General features: G+C 40.4%; 1 protein-coding gene across 1 annotated transcript in view; it reads right to left on the bottom strand.

Moving 5' to 3' along the window:
• The window catches only part of LOC121961924 (ADAMTS-like protein 1), a 106,261-nt gene that overhangs the window by 60,961 nt on the left and 26,389 nt on the right, over positions 1 to 18,911 (bottom strand). The window contains exon 2 of the mRNA XM_042512036.2: positions 6,386 to 6,502. Coding sequence (XP_042367970.2) covers positions 6,386 to 6,502 — 117 coding nt within the window. The remainder of the gene's footprint in view (positions 1 to 6,385; positions 6,503 to 18,911) is intronic.

Here is an 18,911-nt window from a genome sequence, read left to right as displayed (position 1 = left end):
TCCATGAAGAAGTCATGTTTGGCAGGCAATACGAAAATGCGGTAGTACAGCCCTTAGTTGGAGCAACAGCCAAAGAGCCAGCGAAAATCATAAAATGCATCATCCAGTAGAGAGGGAGGAGGAGGGATATGTAGGCATTGGTTAGATGGAGGGGAGTTTACCACAGTTCATTTATACATACTATCCACATTGTTATCATACAAAGCTGGTTGAAAATTGGCAAGGTATCCCTTTAAGCAGAGGTCATGGGTATTCCTAGAGTTCATGCTGGTTGTCTGGCAACTAGTTCTAGCTAATAGGTTGGCATTAATATTCTCATCCTTCTGTAAAATAAGGAATAAGCATATTTCCCCAAATGCGAGCTCAGGGATCCCAGTGGCCACTTGCATACTGCAGCGAAATCCCCTGCAGCCCAGAAAGCATTTTCCCCATGGACCACCATTGTATAAGACATGTCTGTGAAACTTGCCTGGAACTGAGAAAAGTGATTCTAAAATCTGTGACGTCACCAAAAATCTCTGCGTCGAGTGTCAACTCAGGGGAAACTTTATTCGGGCTGCATTCCGCAGAAATAAACCCAGAAGCTAAAAAGTTTTTTTGGCTTCTGTGCCAAACAAGCAACTCCACTGGAATGAATAAGCACCATCTTGACATCCTGTATCTGTGGTATTATTATAAATCTATAACCATATTTGCTTTCTAACAGTCTTTTCCTTCCATGACTTTATTGGCACATCGCTACAATTCTAAATATGTTAAAGCTACAAACTTGTAATCTGTAGACAGGTGTGAACACACGTGCAGGACTGTGTTTGTGTGCACATGTGCAACCTTGTGCACTTGCTGAGCAGGGACCCACCTTTTGCTCAGTAGCATCAATAGTGGTCACAACCTCCACACAGTGCGTTCCAGGTTATAACTATAGCTATGGCTAAAAGTGGGTCAGTTTCACAACACTGAAAGTTCAGAAATACCCTAAAGCTTTAAGTTGAAGTGGTGTTAGCACCAGGGGGCACGACACGTAGTGGAAAAAAACTTGAGCCTAAACATCCTTGCGGCCTGCTTAAACTAACATGCCCATCCTTTTAATGAAGACAAATGAAGTGTTTAATTGTGCAAAACCGTTGCCCTTTCCACCTGGCGCTACATGCAAAACACAGCTGCCAAGACGGCATGCAGCTGAGCATTGGGCCTCCCTCTCTCTACTAGCTGCTGCTGCCCTGGCCACTGACTGCTTCCCCCTGCTTGCCACCCCAACTGGCCCTTGGCCCCACTTGCCCAACCTCAATTACTCCGAACCCTGACATCCTGCCAAAAGGTGGAACCGTCTTGGCACTTGTTCACCCTGAAGGTTTTTAAGAAGGAAAAAAAAAAAGCCAGACTGTTACTGCCTGAGGTGCAATTGAGCATGTAAAAACATTAAGGCCCGACTTGCTTGGCATGTGATGAAGTGAGAGAGGCAGAGGGCAGAGAGGAAGAGACGTCTAACAAAACATCTGACATCCAGCAGAGAGACGAGAGGGAGAAAAGGTGAGAAAATAAAATAACAGTGCTAAAGGACATGACTGCCATTCCATCAAACATGTGAGGACAGGCAAAGTGGAAGTGTCCTCACAGCGGACCTCAAGTCATCGCTGCAAAGTAAGGCTTTAACTACTGTCATTACCAAACACTTAACTGTCACAACCCATAATATCCAGGCCATTATTGGCATGGATAGCACAACAAGTGAGCAATCAGTGCATCCTGACCCTCAGTAGCAGAGGTTGTTTTACAGAGCAAAGGAACTAATTTTAAGTACTCTGTGTACTTCTGTAAGTCTTTACTGCTGTAGTGTCCACCTCCTACAAGAAGTAATTACAGAATGGGAGGTAACCAAGTACTTGAACAAATACAAAAAAATATTATATTAAAGTGACAGTTCAAAATCAAATATGCATATTTTTCCTCGAACCTGTTGTCCTATTTGTCAGTCTACATTGTTTGGCGTGAGCTGCTGAGTGTTGGAGATATTGGCTATTTAGTTAACTGCCTTCTCTCCAATATAAGGGCACTAGATGGCACTCTGCTTGTGGTGCTCAAAGCGCCAAAAAATTCATGAAAAACAGTTAATTGCTCAGTATAATTCACAGACCTCCTTTTCAGCAATTTCATGTCAGAACAATTTTCTTTCCAGTAAACTGCACCCTAAAACTGTATCACTGTCACTGTCATCTTCTGCTAGCTCACCTAAAACTAGCAAGCTAAACAAAGTTGCAGTTGCAGTGCAAGGAGGACACCATTAATGTTTACATGAGGCGCAGGAGCCTCTCATCTATGAGTAGATGCACACTTCCTTCTCGTGGTGATTCATTTTGGTGAGGGTTTATCTTGAGTAACTGGGTCAAGATTTCTGGAAAGAGACATTGCTGTTGAATTTTTTCAAATGTATTTTTTGCCGCTTTGAGCACAACAAGCCGAGTGTCAGACTCTAGTCATCTAGTTCCATTGTATTTGAGAGAAGGCAGAAATCCTTACAGCCGATATCTCCAACACTTGGCAACTCATATTAAAACAGTCTAGATTGACTAATAGCACTACAGGTGAGAGGGAAAATATTCATTTTTCAATTTAGAGTGAACCGTTCCCTTTAAAACTATTCTTATCAATATTTGTTTAACAACTAATCTATGCACAAAGCAGGGAATAGTTTATAGAGTTAGCAAGGCTAGTGCCGCTTCACTATCACACAAGTACAACTAGAAACTGACATACACACACACTCTTCTGGTAAATGAAGGATCACCTTTCAGTAACCCACTTTACAGTTATCTGTTGACAGGATGATCACATTTGCCGTCTAGACGGCAGCCAGCTGAGGAGAAAACCGTGTGTCTCTCTTCTCTCCCTTTTTCTTTTTTTTGCCTGAAGGCTGTTTCTTTCTCTTCTATCCCAACTCTCAATTTCACTGTCTGACAAAGATTACACATTTACAAAACGTCTTCTCTGTCTCCTTTCTTGTTCTCTTTCTTTGTTAATCACCTTGAAGTTGAGCTTTCGCTGCCACCTGTGCATCGCCTTTAGAACAGAAACTGAAATCTCAAGAGACTAGGTTTCAAACTCTGCTTTAACTTTTAATGTTTCAGTTTTACAGGGATGAACAGTTGCAGATTAGTTACCTCCCTGCAGTAAAGTAAATCTGACAATGTAACAAAACTTTTTAAACATTTTAAAACATATTTTGCAGGTTCTGATTTGCTCTCAGAGCTGCTGGAAAACTTCATTCATGGCCAAACAATGAGTGGGAATAGTCGTGGAGAGATTTATGACCAGCTTTTCTGTTTATCTTCACAGTCTTACTCATTCAGTCATGTTACGGAGAAGAAAAAAAATACTTTCTCAGACATGGCGGCCAACATTTTAGCCATCAGACCCCCCGCACACTTTGATTCAGGAACCTCTCAACCCAATAAACTTACTTGATATTTGTTTATGAATGCTGACATTGTTGAAGTTCTACAGTACTTGCCATCACATAATAGATGTGGGTTAATTTACAAAGGTATGTTAGGCCTAAGCTGTTTAAGACAGCTCTATTCCATGGAAGTAGCTTGTGCAGAGGCTGCCAGGAAAAACACTTTCCTTCGGAGAGAACAATTCATCTGTGGCCCTCTTGGGGGATAGGGTAAAGGGTGCTGGGGAGGTCAATCTTATTGCCCACCGACCGACCCTGGCACATACTCATGAAAGTTAAACGAGAGAAAGCGAATACACTTTGGAGTCTGAGATCCGCCTCCTGGGTCGCTTGCTAATTAAGCTGCATTTGTCTTGGCTTGGAATCAAGCTTAATATTGAACCAAGATCCAACACAGAACAGCGCTACAGGCGCACAGAGACCCAAAATCGGCTGAGTGCTGAAAGGAATCACAAGTGTGGCTCCTGGGAGTCTGCAGGCTCTCCAGCTGAAGACATGTTAGCATCATACATGTAGGAAAGAATCCTATTTTCATTTAAAGAATCACTTTTTAATCGGTTTTGTCGTTCTAATTAAAGTGAGATGAACTTTGCAGGCTGTGAAATCGAGCTTAAATGTTAACTAAAAAGATTCGGACTCACAATGTCCTGTAAAAGTCCTCCTAGAAACTGTCAGTTCCTTCATCTTCTCTTTGTAATCATGGCATCAGATTTAAAGGTCAAAGGGCAGCTTTCTGTCATGTTTCTGTCCAACACAGACCAAAGTAAATATTACCGAAAACACTAACCAAGGGTGAAGTGGTTAAATCACATTCTAAGGTTTAAATAAAGTGCCTAAGTTATTCTTTCAGGCTAGATATTTTAGCCAAATAACATTGGTTTATATAAAAAGTTCTACATTTTGAAAAATATGCTGTCTAATTTTCATGTTGAGAGACAGATGGCATGATTGATAGCAGATTCAAGCCTGTGAATTAATTGCGTTGCTAGAGCCAGCAGGCAATTAGCTTAGCTTAGCATAAAGATTGTAAGCGGGGGCAAACAGCCAGCCTGGCTCCTTTCAGTGGTCCAACACCTTTATAGCTCATTAACTAAAGAAAAGTTCAACATTTTCGGGAAATATTCTTACTTTTTTGGCGGTAGGTTAAAGGAATGACACCACGCCATGCCAAAAAAAAAAAAAGCAAATAAAAAAAAAAAAAAGCAAATATGGCAAGGCAAAACGCCAGGCAGACAAAGCTTGTTCCCACCCCCCCACCCCCAAAAAAAACAGTCCTCAACACTTCTTTCACAGTATACCTTTAAATATAAGGCTTCAACCAAGAATTGGTTAGCTGAGCCTATCTTTATGCTAAACTGTCTTCTCAATCTAGCTCTTCTCATCCAAGTCTTGGAAAGAAAGCATATAGGTGAATCTCCTAAAATGTTGAACTATTCCTTTAATTTACAGTAAAGGGGAATGAAATACTATAACACTACCAAGGCACTGTATGTGCACCTGTATGATGATGGCAAAAACAATGCAACCAAGTTCACTATAATAAATCCCATAAAGAGCAACTGAGGTCTGGATGGCATGGATAGAGTATGTGGGAGTGGATGTATGAATGTCGTTAGTGTGATGTTTGGTTTTGAAACCACTCGCTGATGCAAATTCAAAAATTTGCTTGAGGTCAGTGCATCATAAATCACATCGCTCCTTGGTCACAATATGAAATCCAAATGCTGTAAAGATAGCTGTTTGTGGTTTCTAACTACAGCACTGTAAGCATGTACCACTGCATTTACATTCTTGACTTCTGATAGTTTTTAAATGGTTTTTCCATTAAGTCTGCCTTTGGGATATAAAAGAGCATGTAAAAAGCAAAGATGGAACAGAATACTGTCAAATATATGTCACTTAAAGATATGAGGTAGGGCAACATGAATATAATACTTAATAACAAAAACGTTTCCCTGCCTGATCCCCTCTTAAAACAGAAAATGACCTCTGCCCGCAACTGAGTTGTAAGGTTATCCTGCACATGTGAATGTTCATGTAAGCCATCGTGATCCTGCTTCAAAGTGTGATGGTGAGTTCAAGCAGATCATCTGTTTCAAAAGAAGCGTCACTATATTTGATCAGTGTTCAAAGAGTGTGAGGGCTGCTAAATATTCTATATTTTAGGGTCAAACGGTCATTTACTCAAGCGTGGAGGCTTGTGAAAAGTGTGTAGGAAGGCCTTTTTTTACCTTTCACCTGACACAGGAGGTCATACATGCTGGAAAGGGCATGAAAACCAGAAAATCAGTTACATAATGTCCTTACAGCTAATAGAAAAATGCACCTCAGGATAATACTCTTCATAAACCTTTGATCACTTTTAACAGATTCCTTTCAAATTGTGCCAGAACCAATCCCATCACAAAGGAATGATGAGATAGGCGAACTGGACGCTGATTTCCGTGACAACGGCAGCTCTGCCCTCCTTCCCACCCAATTAGATAAAACATCTGGGTGAGAGATCAGCTTTAGAAAACTGCTGCGGCCAGGACTCGTGTCTCATCAAAAGGTGATGACAGAGTGGGAGTAATGCGATGCAAAAAAGCCACCCCACCCTCCAATGTGTTAAGTGCGTGTGTTTGCATGTGCTGCCCTGTTTCACATCAAGCGAGGTCAGCCCGCCCTCCACTCCCAATGTCCCACGATCATCATTCACTTACTGAGGTGTAATATGGCGGAGTTTTTTCACTCCTCTGGTGTGGTGCTTTACGTAAACACACTGCGGGAGATTTATTGGCTGATTTAGTTTTATCTGACATCCCAATTTATTTTCTTATTTAAGCTATAAAAGAAAAAAAGTTGGAGATTTGAAGTTGTATGTTTGTAAAAGAATGTGAGCAATTAAAGCATGCTGGTGGAGTTCAATAATTTTTATGATCAGGCACTTACAGGGTCCTCTGGTTTTTGGTTGCTATCATGGAGAGGCTCTTCTGCAAGGTGGTCTCGTCGAATCAGAGTGAATTCCCTGATGAACACTGCCTCACCATCATTGGCCCAAACAGTAACCTAAAAAACAAAGATACTATCAGAGGTGTCCTGAAGCTCTATACACATACAAGAAGCAGCAGAATCAAGGAGGCAGACTATGACAGTTTGCACTATGCCATGAAAAAAGGTATAAACAAATTTGCAGAATTTGAATGAGAGAGATGAAAGGTCACAGTGACCTCGACCTTTGACCTTCAATTACCAAAATCTAGTTAGTTAATTCTTGAGTTCAAGTGGACATTTGTGCCAAATTTGAAGAAATACCTTGAAGGCGTTTCTGAGAAATCGTGTCCATAAGAATGGGACGGACAGACAACCTAAAAACATAATGCCTTAAAATCTCCCCTTTCGCTATCTCTACTTTAAGCAGAGTCTGGGACCAGCAAAGATTATTAATAAAACACAAGAAGGGTCCTCCGATCAACTGCCACAACATTACACCTCCAGTAGAGGCTTCAATATACTCCACTGTTTTGTGATAGTGTTTACATTCAGCTTTGTTTTGTCCTGTATTGGTGTGTACAACCAACATTACTTTTTTTCTTTTTTTAAATACAAACTCTTCATCTGCATTTTTTTTTGTAGTAATGTAATTACTCAAAAACCCCTTGAGTTATTTGGTTACAAATTTTATACAGGTAACTCGTATCTGTGTTCTACCTATGAACAATTATATTTAAAAGCAATGTTAGAGTCGCAATATAACATGCAGGAGTGATTGTAGCAGAATATGAGGTAGGGAAAGCATTCTATTAAAAGTAATTCTACGTCTACAACTGTGTACAAATATGTGTCTAAGCCATTCTTGTGTCTGTAGAGGCGCTATATATTTTCTGGCGATAGAAAATAAAACTCATGAATTTCAACACTGCTGTTCAAAAAAATCCTAAGGAAACACTGAGGGTTTTTTTTTTTTTGCATTTTTTTCCAGCATGTTGCAGGTACGAAGGGAACAAGCATGTTTGAAAGTTTTACATTATACCAACATTTGACCGGCATCTGATGATGATTATTCTGCAAGGCAGTGGATTTCTTCTATTCCCATATTGGGTCATTACATGAGAAGGAAGCATTTTAAACATACAAAACAAAACCATATTTCATCACTTATCATTAAAGTATGGATTCTTCTGTATTGGGTTAAATAAAAAAGAAAAAGAAACAAGATACACCAGAGTCCAGTGATGCAACAAGCTCTTTGTTATTAATACTGCAGTGTTTCCATCAGACTATGCCATTTCACCACTCTGGAGCAACTGGTTATGGTGGGAAATGTAACAAAATTGGAGGAAAACTTATGTTTCTGTTTGCAATCATTTACCGAGCATTGCGTGTTTTTTCTTAGGGTTTGTGCTCTCAACCGCACGTCCCTCTTGATGAGGGCAATCGTTACAGACTCTGCAGGAATTCACAGCAGAAGAGATCTGATATCAGAAGACGTAGTGAGTAACCCACCTCTTTAGGGGAGACGGGCGGGGGCGAGGGGCATCTTGGATAGGGCCCATTAGCAGCACAGCAGGGCCCGCATTCTCGAGGATGCACAAATTCACAGAGCAGGGGCCCTCAGCTGCTCTCCGTGGGTCATAAACACTCTATAATGACCCAGGTCAACTGCCTGCCTCCCGGGCCTGTGCCAAGGCAGAGCAAGGCAGAGCAGGGGATGTGGGTTTGGGGTACTTGAGGTTCTTTGCATTGTAGGGGGTTGCAGATTTTAAATTGTGGGGCGAAACAAAAAAAAAATGCTGCTAAGCAACTGCAGCAAAACTTACATCAGCTTTGTGTGGGAAAGGACCACAGAGTGGACTCTTAAATAAGACAAATCAAAGCTGGTCTAAAGTCGAACACTCAGCACTGCTTAGCTGCAGTCACTTAGACTGTGGAGGCATCTGTAACAACACATAAGTCACTGCAGTAAAATGTGGGCAAAAGCCTCCTCGGATGACCAGGATCATCATGTACAAGCACATTTTTGTTGGGTATGGATGTGGCATGTGGCAGCTGTTGGAGCACAATTTTGGTTTATCTGTGTCTTTAAAGGTAAATAAAATATCAAATTTTACATTGGACTATTTATAATTAGTCATCTGCAAAGTGAGTGAGATGAATGGGAGTGAAAACTAATTTTATACCTGTGAGAAACTAGTAAAACACATGGCTGGAAATTTAATACAGCATGTGTTTCTCAGATCGACTCAACAATTTAAAAACTTCTAAACTATAAACCCCAGAGACTTCGCTGGACTAAGCATGGGAAACCAAATAACTGATATGAAAAACCTTTATCAAAATACAGCCTCCGAATTGGTTGCCTATAACATAAGATCTCCGCTGACATGACTAACTGAAGCGTGTCCTCTCTGCCATTGAGGCTGAAAATTAAAATGTTACACAACTACAAGCCAGGGGTAAAGCAAACATAAGTCAAGCATACGGACATTAGGAGAAGCTTTGCTGGTTTGTGTATGCGTGTGTGTGTGTGTGCGTGTGTGTTAGCTAGGATGTACTGAAAACCACTTAAGTGACCAGATGTCCTTGCTCAAGGCTAAAAGGAGGCCCGGTCGAGATGAACATGCCGATTGTGTATTTCTCAAGAGATTTTTTCCCCCGTCCACAGAAATTATTTTCTCACACTTTTAGTGTCTTGACACCAGACAAATCTGACAACCGTTTCCTTGTCATTTTGAAGTTTGCATCCATCTTCCGATACGCTGGGACCAGACTGAGCTGCAGGCTAATGGTGCATGACAGCTAAACTCTCACTCACTGGAGTCTTAAAAGGGGATCTATCAAACCCGTTTCCTAAGCAAACTAGCTGGCTGTCCAGTGCCAATGTCAAGCATCCTGCACACCCCCACCGGACTAAACCATTAAGACCTGGCAGAGGACTGGATATTTCCAAATAGGGTCAAAGTGCAGGGTTACACTATCATGGGGCTGATGACAATGACAAAATCCCCGATTTGCAAAGCCTATCTCCTATGAAATACATTTATAAATGACAAATTTATTCTGCACATATGTTGTTAACATAATTGCTGGCCCAATTGTATTCACTGGCAATTTTTTTTTCCTCAATACAGGATCTGTCACATTCCTGTGCAGCAGAGAAATTGTAGAAAGGAAGGAAAAGGAAATATTGTGGGTTTTGATCAAATACTGAAGAATCACTATGTCATATATCTGTGTCTGCATGCACAATTTGTAGGTAACAGAACAAGATTTTGGTATAAGAGGCATTCTGGTTTCTGTTTGTAGTTGGACTCAAAGTCCATGTGGTGGAACGCATTGGCTAAAACCCAATTTCACAACTCATCATCTCATCTGATGATGATTTAGCTTTATATTAGCTTCAAAAAAATTTTAATCTGCACTCATATGCCTGTTTATAAAGATTAGCTGAAATTACCAGTACAAAGAAGAGGACCTCTTGACCCGGATATCCACTTGCAGCCTCAGATCTCCCAAAATATTGGCTCTTGTCCCCAGAGGCTTATCATTGTTTGACAGATAACTGATGGATTTCCAAGATCGAGTACCGTAATCTAGCAGATAGGTCGGTCATCTACTTTGTTCCAGCCTGAAATATCTCAGCAACCACTGAAAGGATTGTCATTCAATGCAACATGCTCATCAATAAAGCCTGACAGAGCCACCACAGAGAGTGGTGGGAGAGATAATTAGAACCCAAAGCTTTTTTTCAATATCTTTTTAGGTGTTTTAGTTGGCCTGCAACTTTTATGTTACTTTTAACACTGTCATAAACACTGTTTCCTGCTTAAAGAGGCAGCTGTTTTCAGTGACAAGTTTCTGATAAACCCAGTGATGCTAACTGCCCAGTGCCAAAAAACATTTAAAAGTTATTGCCAACATTCTTTGGAGTAAGTGTTAAAAATGTTTAAAAGAATGCATGATTCACTTATATTCACCAGGTAACCTGAAACAGGAATTAACATGAATGATTATGTTGCTAGGTGTCTGCTGGGTGTGTAAAAAGGAAAATGGTCTCTAACACATTAGCCAGGACGTCTTTACAAGGTCATATGACCATGTTGTCTACAGCTTGATAGCTGTCCCTAAGTGGCCAAAAAAATAAATCTGTGAATGCAGGTTTAAACAAGAGCTTAAGTTGCCTAAACATGATCATAAAGGCATTTATCACACTGTTGCCAGCAGATGTTGCTAGAAAAAAATAGTTTTTGATTAAAATATTGACTCTTAATGGCATAATGTTTCCAATAAAGTTGCTGTAATTTGAACTTCTGTGAACTATAGTTTGATGGTGGAAGCTATTTTTATTCTTTTTTCCGCTCTGGGATCTAATTTGTGTGTTAGATTCTGTACAAGCATGCACTTACTCAAGCCATGTTTGAGTTTATTTGAAATGAACATGACAGGGGTTAAGAAAACACACACTTCTGGTTTGCTCGGCCGTCTGTGATTGAAAGACCCAACTTCAACGGGCATCCCGATCTCCATACTACACATGCGAGGCTCAAATCCAGCATGTGTGAGTGTGTATATGCGTGTCAATGTGACAAAGGGCAAGGGTGAAAGTAAAACAGGGAACCAGGCCGGTGATTCATTAACCTCCGAGGCGAGGTTTGATTTCAAAGAGCACGTTTCAGCCAGGGAAGAGGGAGAGGAAGTGAACTCAGGGGCAAGTTGGGTCTTCAAAAGCACATAATCAACAGTAATAACACCAACCTGATATTATAATTGAGCTTTCCTATAACGTGGTGCCAGCTTCCACTGTTTGGGTGGAAACTGTGAAAAGTGAGTGACTTTTACCATGCTGCACTAGGCCAAAACCTAGACTTATGTTTCGCGCACTGCTGCCTTTGATTAATAAAATTCCGTCCAATGTTTAGATAGGGACACCCCGTTTTCAGGACTGGCTCCTGTCTCAATGAAACCTAAGAGCAAAAGATATTTTTGCTAATCCACTTTCAAGGGGATATATGTGAGCTTTCACTTAACACATTTTGGAGGAGGAAACATTGTGGCCTTCTTTTCCTCGCTGCTCCTCTTTCATAAGCTAAGAAAAAGGGTGCCCTTTATCTCATCCCACAACTTTTACCATATCAGTCCCCGGCCCCCACATATCGCTAAATTAGAGGATTTTTCCGCTCACCATGAAGGAACCAAGGGATTATAAGGCACTTTGTTGAATATTTGCTCATTACAAACCAAAGCTGATGCACGGCAACTTCAGGATTTCGGGACTGATAAAGCTAAGAGTCATGAAGGCCATCACAGAGGCCCACCTCAGGCAAAAAGACACTTTTCTGTGTAAAAGTGGAAGAAAACACTGATGGTTACAATTTTCACTTCAGGATACCTGCGATGCAACAGCTCATGACTAAGCTCTCTGTGAAACACTACTTTCATCACATTCTCTGATTCCTGATGGATAATTTAGTTATCTTAAAGTTCTTCCTCTGACTGCCTTTGAAGATGTACCCGCTCCCCAATTTCCTGCCAGATTTCTTTCAACTTGATTTACTGATATCCGTTCCCCAAGCGCAGTCTATCCTGCGTACATTACAAGAAGAGTGGCAAGGAGCTCAACTTGTCTCCATTGCTGTCCTCTTCAACTCCAAACATTTCTCATCTTAAACAGCACAAGGAATGAAGCCTCGAGGGGGGGATCTACCTTTGATAGATGAGAAATTTTCCTGGCACTGTCATCACATCCCTTTGAGTTCACGCTCTGTTACTCTTGTGTTTTAATGTCTCACAACGATGCGTGGCACCATGCTAATGATGCATGAGCGCTTGTCTGACACGGCCTTTTAAAGTCCTCATGAAACAGTGCGTTACTTGTTTAATTTGATGTATATCCTGTTAAAATGGGATAAAAGGGCAGAACAAAATGCAGGGAAGGATCAGTTCAAAGTGTAAACCTTACCGAAGAGAAAGGTAGGTTCAATTGAGGGGAGGAGGGGGACGTAAGAAATTAAGGACTGGGATTTTTAGATATTCATGACACTGATCCCAAAGTGGCACGTGTTGAAAATACAAGCTAAACTTTGCCACGTGTTGCTCCATCTTAAAACAACAGCTAAATTTAGCAGTTGAGCAGCACCGGGCTTTGAAGCCAATTTCACAAAAGCATTTAGCATTTAAAGAGTCAGACATTGTTCTTAAGAGATGGAGGAGGCCAAAAAAGAGCGAAAAAAAAATCCCCAAAACAAGTAAATACTGAACTGACATTTGTCAGGTGGCCAGAAAAACACGAATTCCAAATTAATGCTAGTGGTGTTTCAAGTCTGGGGGATTTGTAAATAGGCATCTGCTAACACATTGCTTCTCATGCTTCTCACTTTATCAAACCATTTATCACAGCTAATAGAGCCCACTGTATGTATGCTGACAAACAATAAGTCACACAAAAGCCAAACAGTAGAACTCAAAATGGTGAGGCCTACCTCTCTGGCAGTCAAATGCATTTACCATGATTAGTTGTGGGGGTTTTTTGTCTTCTCTCCATTAACCAGTAAATACTGAGCAGTCCATACTGTAGCATGGCTTCTAGCTGCTGCCACATGATTCCAAAAAAGGCCACTAAATAAGGTACAACTGCTTTACATGGATTACACAAGGAAGACAAAACACCATTTGCACAACATTATTTTGAGGACAGCAGTAGCATGACCCTATACTGGTGTGTTAGATGCATCACACCAATATATGGTTATCACTGATGAAAGCAGACGATCACACAGACGTCAGAATGGTAATGTGAGTGGAACAATAATTCCACTGGGCAAATGTCTTATAAACTTGAGACAGAGCGGATAAGAGAGCTGATGGCGTCAATATCCTCAATAAACACAAGACTTTGACCACTTAAGATGTGGCTTGCAGCACACAGTTTCTTCACTCCAGTCTACATACCGAATGACAGGCTGTGCACTTCTGCTGAAACAACAGACAGAAGCAAGAACACACTCTGATGTGAGCGGTTTACTTCTACATATTAAAAGCCATGGCAGTGGGATTAACCATTTCACCTGAACACTTCAGCCGCCCATCTGTCTGCCACAGACATGGACAAGAAGCCCAAAAATATCAAAGTGTGAGGAAGAGGAGCTCCAAAGACTGGTACCCTCCAGAGATGGCATTTGTGAGGAGCAGGCTGCACATCAGGAGGATGATAATGGAGAGAAAACTTCAGCGGACAGGTCATAGAGACGTACTTGACACCTGCCAGGAGCTTGAGGGCTGCATGCAGCATATATTTGCTTTCACATTAGCAAATGAGGAGAAAACGGTGAGCGCCACATTGTTTCTTGTTTTTCATTGTTTCAACACAAAATGCTTCAAAATTCAAATAATTTCAGATACCCTTACATATGTGCTGTTTTACTTGGATAAAATGAATTAATGTAATGAAAATGTTTGTTTAATTGCTGCCTACTTTTCACATTGTGTAATGTCAGTTTTTAAATGCACACATACTGGTGCTTCTGTGTGTGGTTACATGTGTAGCATACATCTGTATCCATTAACACTTATTTTTGAAAAAATATGCTGTGCACAAACCTTATAAAACAGCATATTCCTGCTACATTCTGCATATCAGTGCAAATGATTTATAATACTTACTTTATATTTCATTTAAATGTCATCCTTTATTTAACTTGCAATACTTTATATCCTTATATCTAGATTCCCTTTTGACAAAAACTCTGAATGATGTACATTTTATGTAAAATTATTGTGCATTGCAAACTCAAAATGTAAAGTAGAACTTTAAAAAAAGAAGAAAAAAAGACTTATCAAATCCTTACTTTGCAGACTTTGACAAGTTACTAACAACTAAAGCAGGTGTTGATGATGCAGGGGGTGTTGCAAGGGTCTAATTAGTCAAGGCACATCAATAAAAATCTCACAGGGTCAACATTATCAATGTCTGCTTAGTAAAGGGCTCTTCAAGACGCACACGTCATGCCTCAGACGTAAGCAAGGGTGCCTGAGCGACGCATGCTGTAAACCTGAACACATGGTTTACACACCAAGTATCATAACTCACAACTGGACTTTAGCCTGCAAACTTTTACGATGGACACTAGGAGAATCAAACTAAATGACTGGCTGCATTAATCTAACTATTCATATTTTCCTCTTTTAGGTGTTGTGTGTGTCATCTGCCAGGAAGCAGTCTGCAAAACATAAACACCACCCAAGCTGTTACTGCCCGTCATTACTGCCAATGTGACTGTTGGTCATGTGACACCAATGAAAAATGTGAAATGTAAAGCTTTATATTTACAACATTAAGTGTACTTTTAAAGGCTATGTAAATATGTATAATACTTTTTGCTACTTCATATTTAATAAATATTCTTTAAGTATTCATGAATGGTGTGATTATTAATTGTGATGATGACAGCATAAAAAGCCTGAGACACTAATCCTAAACCCTTTGAAGCCTGTATCGCAATGACTTTTCTTGTGCTGCATTTAGACACCTTTCACAAGTATTTAATACCTAAAACCCTGAGCAAATTGGTATGACGTCTTTCAATAACATGGGAAGAAAAAAGGTAATGAGCAACTTGGCAAGAAATGTCCTTTAAATTGCAAGAAATTATCAAATTTAGATAAAAATTAAAGGTAGAGGGAAAAAATTCCAGAGGAATATATTTAAAATTTGTATTTTTTTAGATAATTAATTATCTGCTTTGTGTTTATTCCTTTTCTTTACTTTCCTTTTTTTTAAATTTTCAGGTAATTTCCTTGTACTATTAAGAATTTCTTGCTAATTTCAGGGTCATTTCTTAGTTACTCAGTGCCTTCTTCACAAGTTTTTGAAAGAAATTAAGTCAATTTGCCTAGGTTTCTAATTGTTAAACATTATAGGAATAGTTGTTATTACTCTTAGATGAACGGATACCACTCGCGTGTCTATGCTGTAAGTATATGTCTCTTTAGTTAATGAGAAGGAACAAAGTTATTGCTTACAGAAACAACCCTGCTGTTATAATGTGAGTGATTTTCAGGGTCTTAGTCCGCTTACTGTGTCCCGTGGTTTTTCCGTATAAGGCAACAGGATAACTCATCTAAAGAGGTCATCATCGATCATTTTATACCATACTTGTCACCAGCCATTTTTCTTTAACTACCCGCTGGCTTTAGTGAGAATCCCTCTCTGACCACAGAATATCAGCCTGCAATACAAACAGAGACCAAATACTGTAATGCTCACACCGGCTGTGCCCTTACAATAAATCACGATTCTTCTCTCCCGAGCTGACCACAGGCTGACTGCAACTTGAGCGCTTGACCGGTCCAAGTTTGCAGCATTAGCAAGTAGCATATTTCCTGCTAAGTAGACAGGTTAGTCCACCTGCCGGCCATGTGTGGGGCCATGAGGGCTCATCGTGGAGCTAATTATGTGGTGGGACACCCCAGTGCTGACTTCTCCTGGCTTACAGTACAAACAGATGGAGCTATGAAATCCAGTGCTGAAGCCTTTTGTATCCCATTAGCCAGCAGGGAGACATCTCAATGCAAAAATAGCTCCACCGCTAACATTAATCTCTGCACCAGACACGGTGCGGTTTCCCCGCTCAGGTAACGACTGCTATTATATTTAATGTGGAGGTTTTTAATGAGGCCCTCAAAAGAGTTTTGACAGCTTAAAGAACAGCACAGAGCACTGCGACAATGCCAATACCGGAAAATACTGTAAGACCGCAAAATTACGTTTTTTTCTTAATACAATACTGTGTACCACAGACACTGTGCTGACACGGCTCTCCCTCAATGGTATTTATTTCACTTAAATATTTGATTGGAAAGTAAATGGGATCATTTAGTAGAGTAGGAATGCCGCAGTAAAGGTGTTGATTTGATACAGAAAACAAGAGGACGACAAAGATCCTGTTTGGTCCCTTTTGGGCAGGGGAAAGAAAACACAGAAGCAAAGCAGCTGTGCAGAAAATGTTATTCTGATGCCGTGATTGCAGGCCTTTCAAGGAAGCTGGATAGCAGCATTTCTCTCCAAAAATACTTAAGCAAGGGACATAGGCAATATGATTAATAATTTTAATTTTCCCCGTTATAGTTTTTTTTCTACCTTAAAAGTAGTAAAAAAAAGTTTTGCCACTCTTAGCCAAAACTCACTTTTTATTAAATTTCAAAATTAGACTGAACAGTTTGTAGCTGTTGGACTGAGAAATAATTACTTGATGTGTTACTTGTGTCAAAACAAGGTCAAAGCAGGCCCTCTGAGATACGGCAAAACACAATGAGCGGAGTCTGAGAAGGGACCGACACACCTGGCCCGTTGGGTCATACAGTATATACAGTTACAACAGCACAATAATACTGACAAGCCCACATGGGTTCCTTTGTTAATGTTACTGAGGGCAGGGGACGGAAAAACATATGAGGATACATCTCATTTCACTTCCTGAAACATGCCAGTTCTTCCTGCAGTAAGTCTCTGTACCACACACAGGAGAAATGACATGGCGTGACTTGAATAGCGAGCTGAGAGCTGTTCAGTGAAGCGCTGTGGCCGAGGAGATTCATGTTCATAATGTTCATTGCTTCAAAGTAGACAGCCAAAAACATTTTTGAAGTTGACACATTGGCATAGATGGAGAACATACAGTAGCTCATGGAAATTACATAAAAACTAAAAAGTGCTGACATGAATTTTAGCCCTGAATCATCAAATTCTTTTTGTTATTTCCCTGTGGTCCAGCATCATTGGGCCAAACTCTCCGTCCAATGAGTGAAAGAAAAAGAAGCAGCTGGGAGGCCTCAGCTGGACTCAGCATTGACATATTAACTCTGCGTTAAGACATCCACCCAGTTTGCATCTTCCCTCACACCCACTTACAGACAAAAAAGTCACTTGTTTCTCTGACTACTGCCTCTGCTCATGATGGATCGCCTTTGTTATAGCTGGGTCCAGCTTGTAACACAGGCAGGAAGGTTATGTAAGACTGTGAAACTCAAGCAAGCAAGGGTGGACAATCATGACCAAGTCACGTTTTTACAGGGTGAGACAGAGTCAGTTTCCCAAAATCATCCATCTTCTCCTCCTCTGTCTTACTGACCTTAGGCTCAAAGGCAGATTGGCTAAATCCATCATTTAGTTTCCCACAAAAAGGTGCTTCCAAATGTTATCAATTACAATGAGGGGGCAGGGTCTCAGGAAACCATCTGGGCAGGTATACAAGTTTCAGAGATGAAGAGAAATACAGCAACCTTATCTGTGGAAATGCGAGCAAAATAAATACACCAGAATCAGTGTAATAAAGCTTTTTTTTGACTGTGGCCAATTCCCTGCTCTAGTGCAACAAGTTAAAATTACACACATTTATTATTACATCTCGTGTGATAAATTCAATTGGTATGAGGAGCTTTGGGGTTTTATCTATTTAGTCAGGGGAAAGCATACAAGTCAGAGATATTGCTCACATAAAATATAACCAAGCCCTTTTAAGTAAAATTATGATGGATTGCCATGAAATTTTGTAAAAGCATTCAAGGTCTCTAAAAGATAAAATCCCTGTGAATTTAGTGACAGTTTGACTTTTAACCTAAAGCCATTAAGCAAGAAAATGTTCAATATTTCAACATCCTTCAGAAGGATTTGGCAAACCATTTGCTGGAAAAAAGTTTGCACTGTACGTTTCTGCAAGAATATGTTACATTTGCATATTGTTTTGGAGCGAATATATTAAAACTTTTTATTCCTCATCAACGCTGTGGTGAAGGTGTAGCTAGGTTTAGGCAGAAAAAAACACCTGGTTATTGTTAGGAAAAGATCAAGAAACACCCTGGTTCCATGGCTCAAACATCACAATGTGTTGGTAAAAAACACCCGTGTTCGGTGCCAAAAATGCTGCTGGGAAACAATGCAATGTGCCGCAAACTCTGTGACTCAAACTTCACTGGGAAATGCCACAATGTGTCAGTAAAAAACATCCAGGTTTGTTGATATCTATATGTCGAACACTACTGTATGTTTTGTGTTATAAGTGTGTAACACCTGTATTCAGTCCAAGATCCAGAACACACACACTCTGTAACTAACTAAAAGCATCACTGAGAACCATCCCCTCTGCATAGTGAGAGTGAACGCTGCATACTATCACATTAACACAACACTGGCAGCAGTCCAACCATCAGACATGGACAGAGTGGAGTCTGCAGCAGCTGTGCTACAGCTCTCCATCACAGCTTTTCATTAGTCTGATCGATTCATTGGCCGATCTACAGCTCTCAGTGGTGTTAAGCAACCGTGACCGCCAATTTCTATCAGTAATAAAGCTGTGTGTGATGTCGAGTGTGTAAACACAAAGACCGCCCGCCCTGACAAAAGCAGCTTCAAAGATAGATGGTGTAGTAGTGTGTTCAAGAAAGCCATAACTAAGCAGTGGATTTCCATTCAGAGCTTCAGTAA

Source organism: Plectropomus leopardus, chromosome 23 (genome assembly GCF_026936395.1).
Source record: "Plectropomus leopardus strain MGB_pleo_1.0 chromosome 23, ASM2693639v1, whole genome shotgun sequence".
In the NCBI taxonomy this organism is placed as follows: Eukaryota; Metazoa; Chordata; class Actinopteri; order Perciformes; family Serranidae; genus Plectropomus; species Plectropomus leopardus.
Note: the sequence above shows the minus strand (reverse complement) of the source record. Positions and strands in the feature narration are given on the sequence as shown.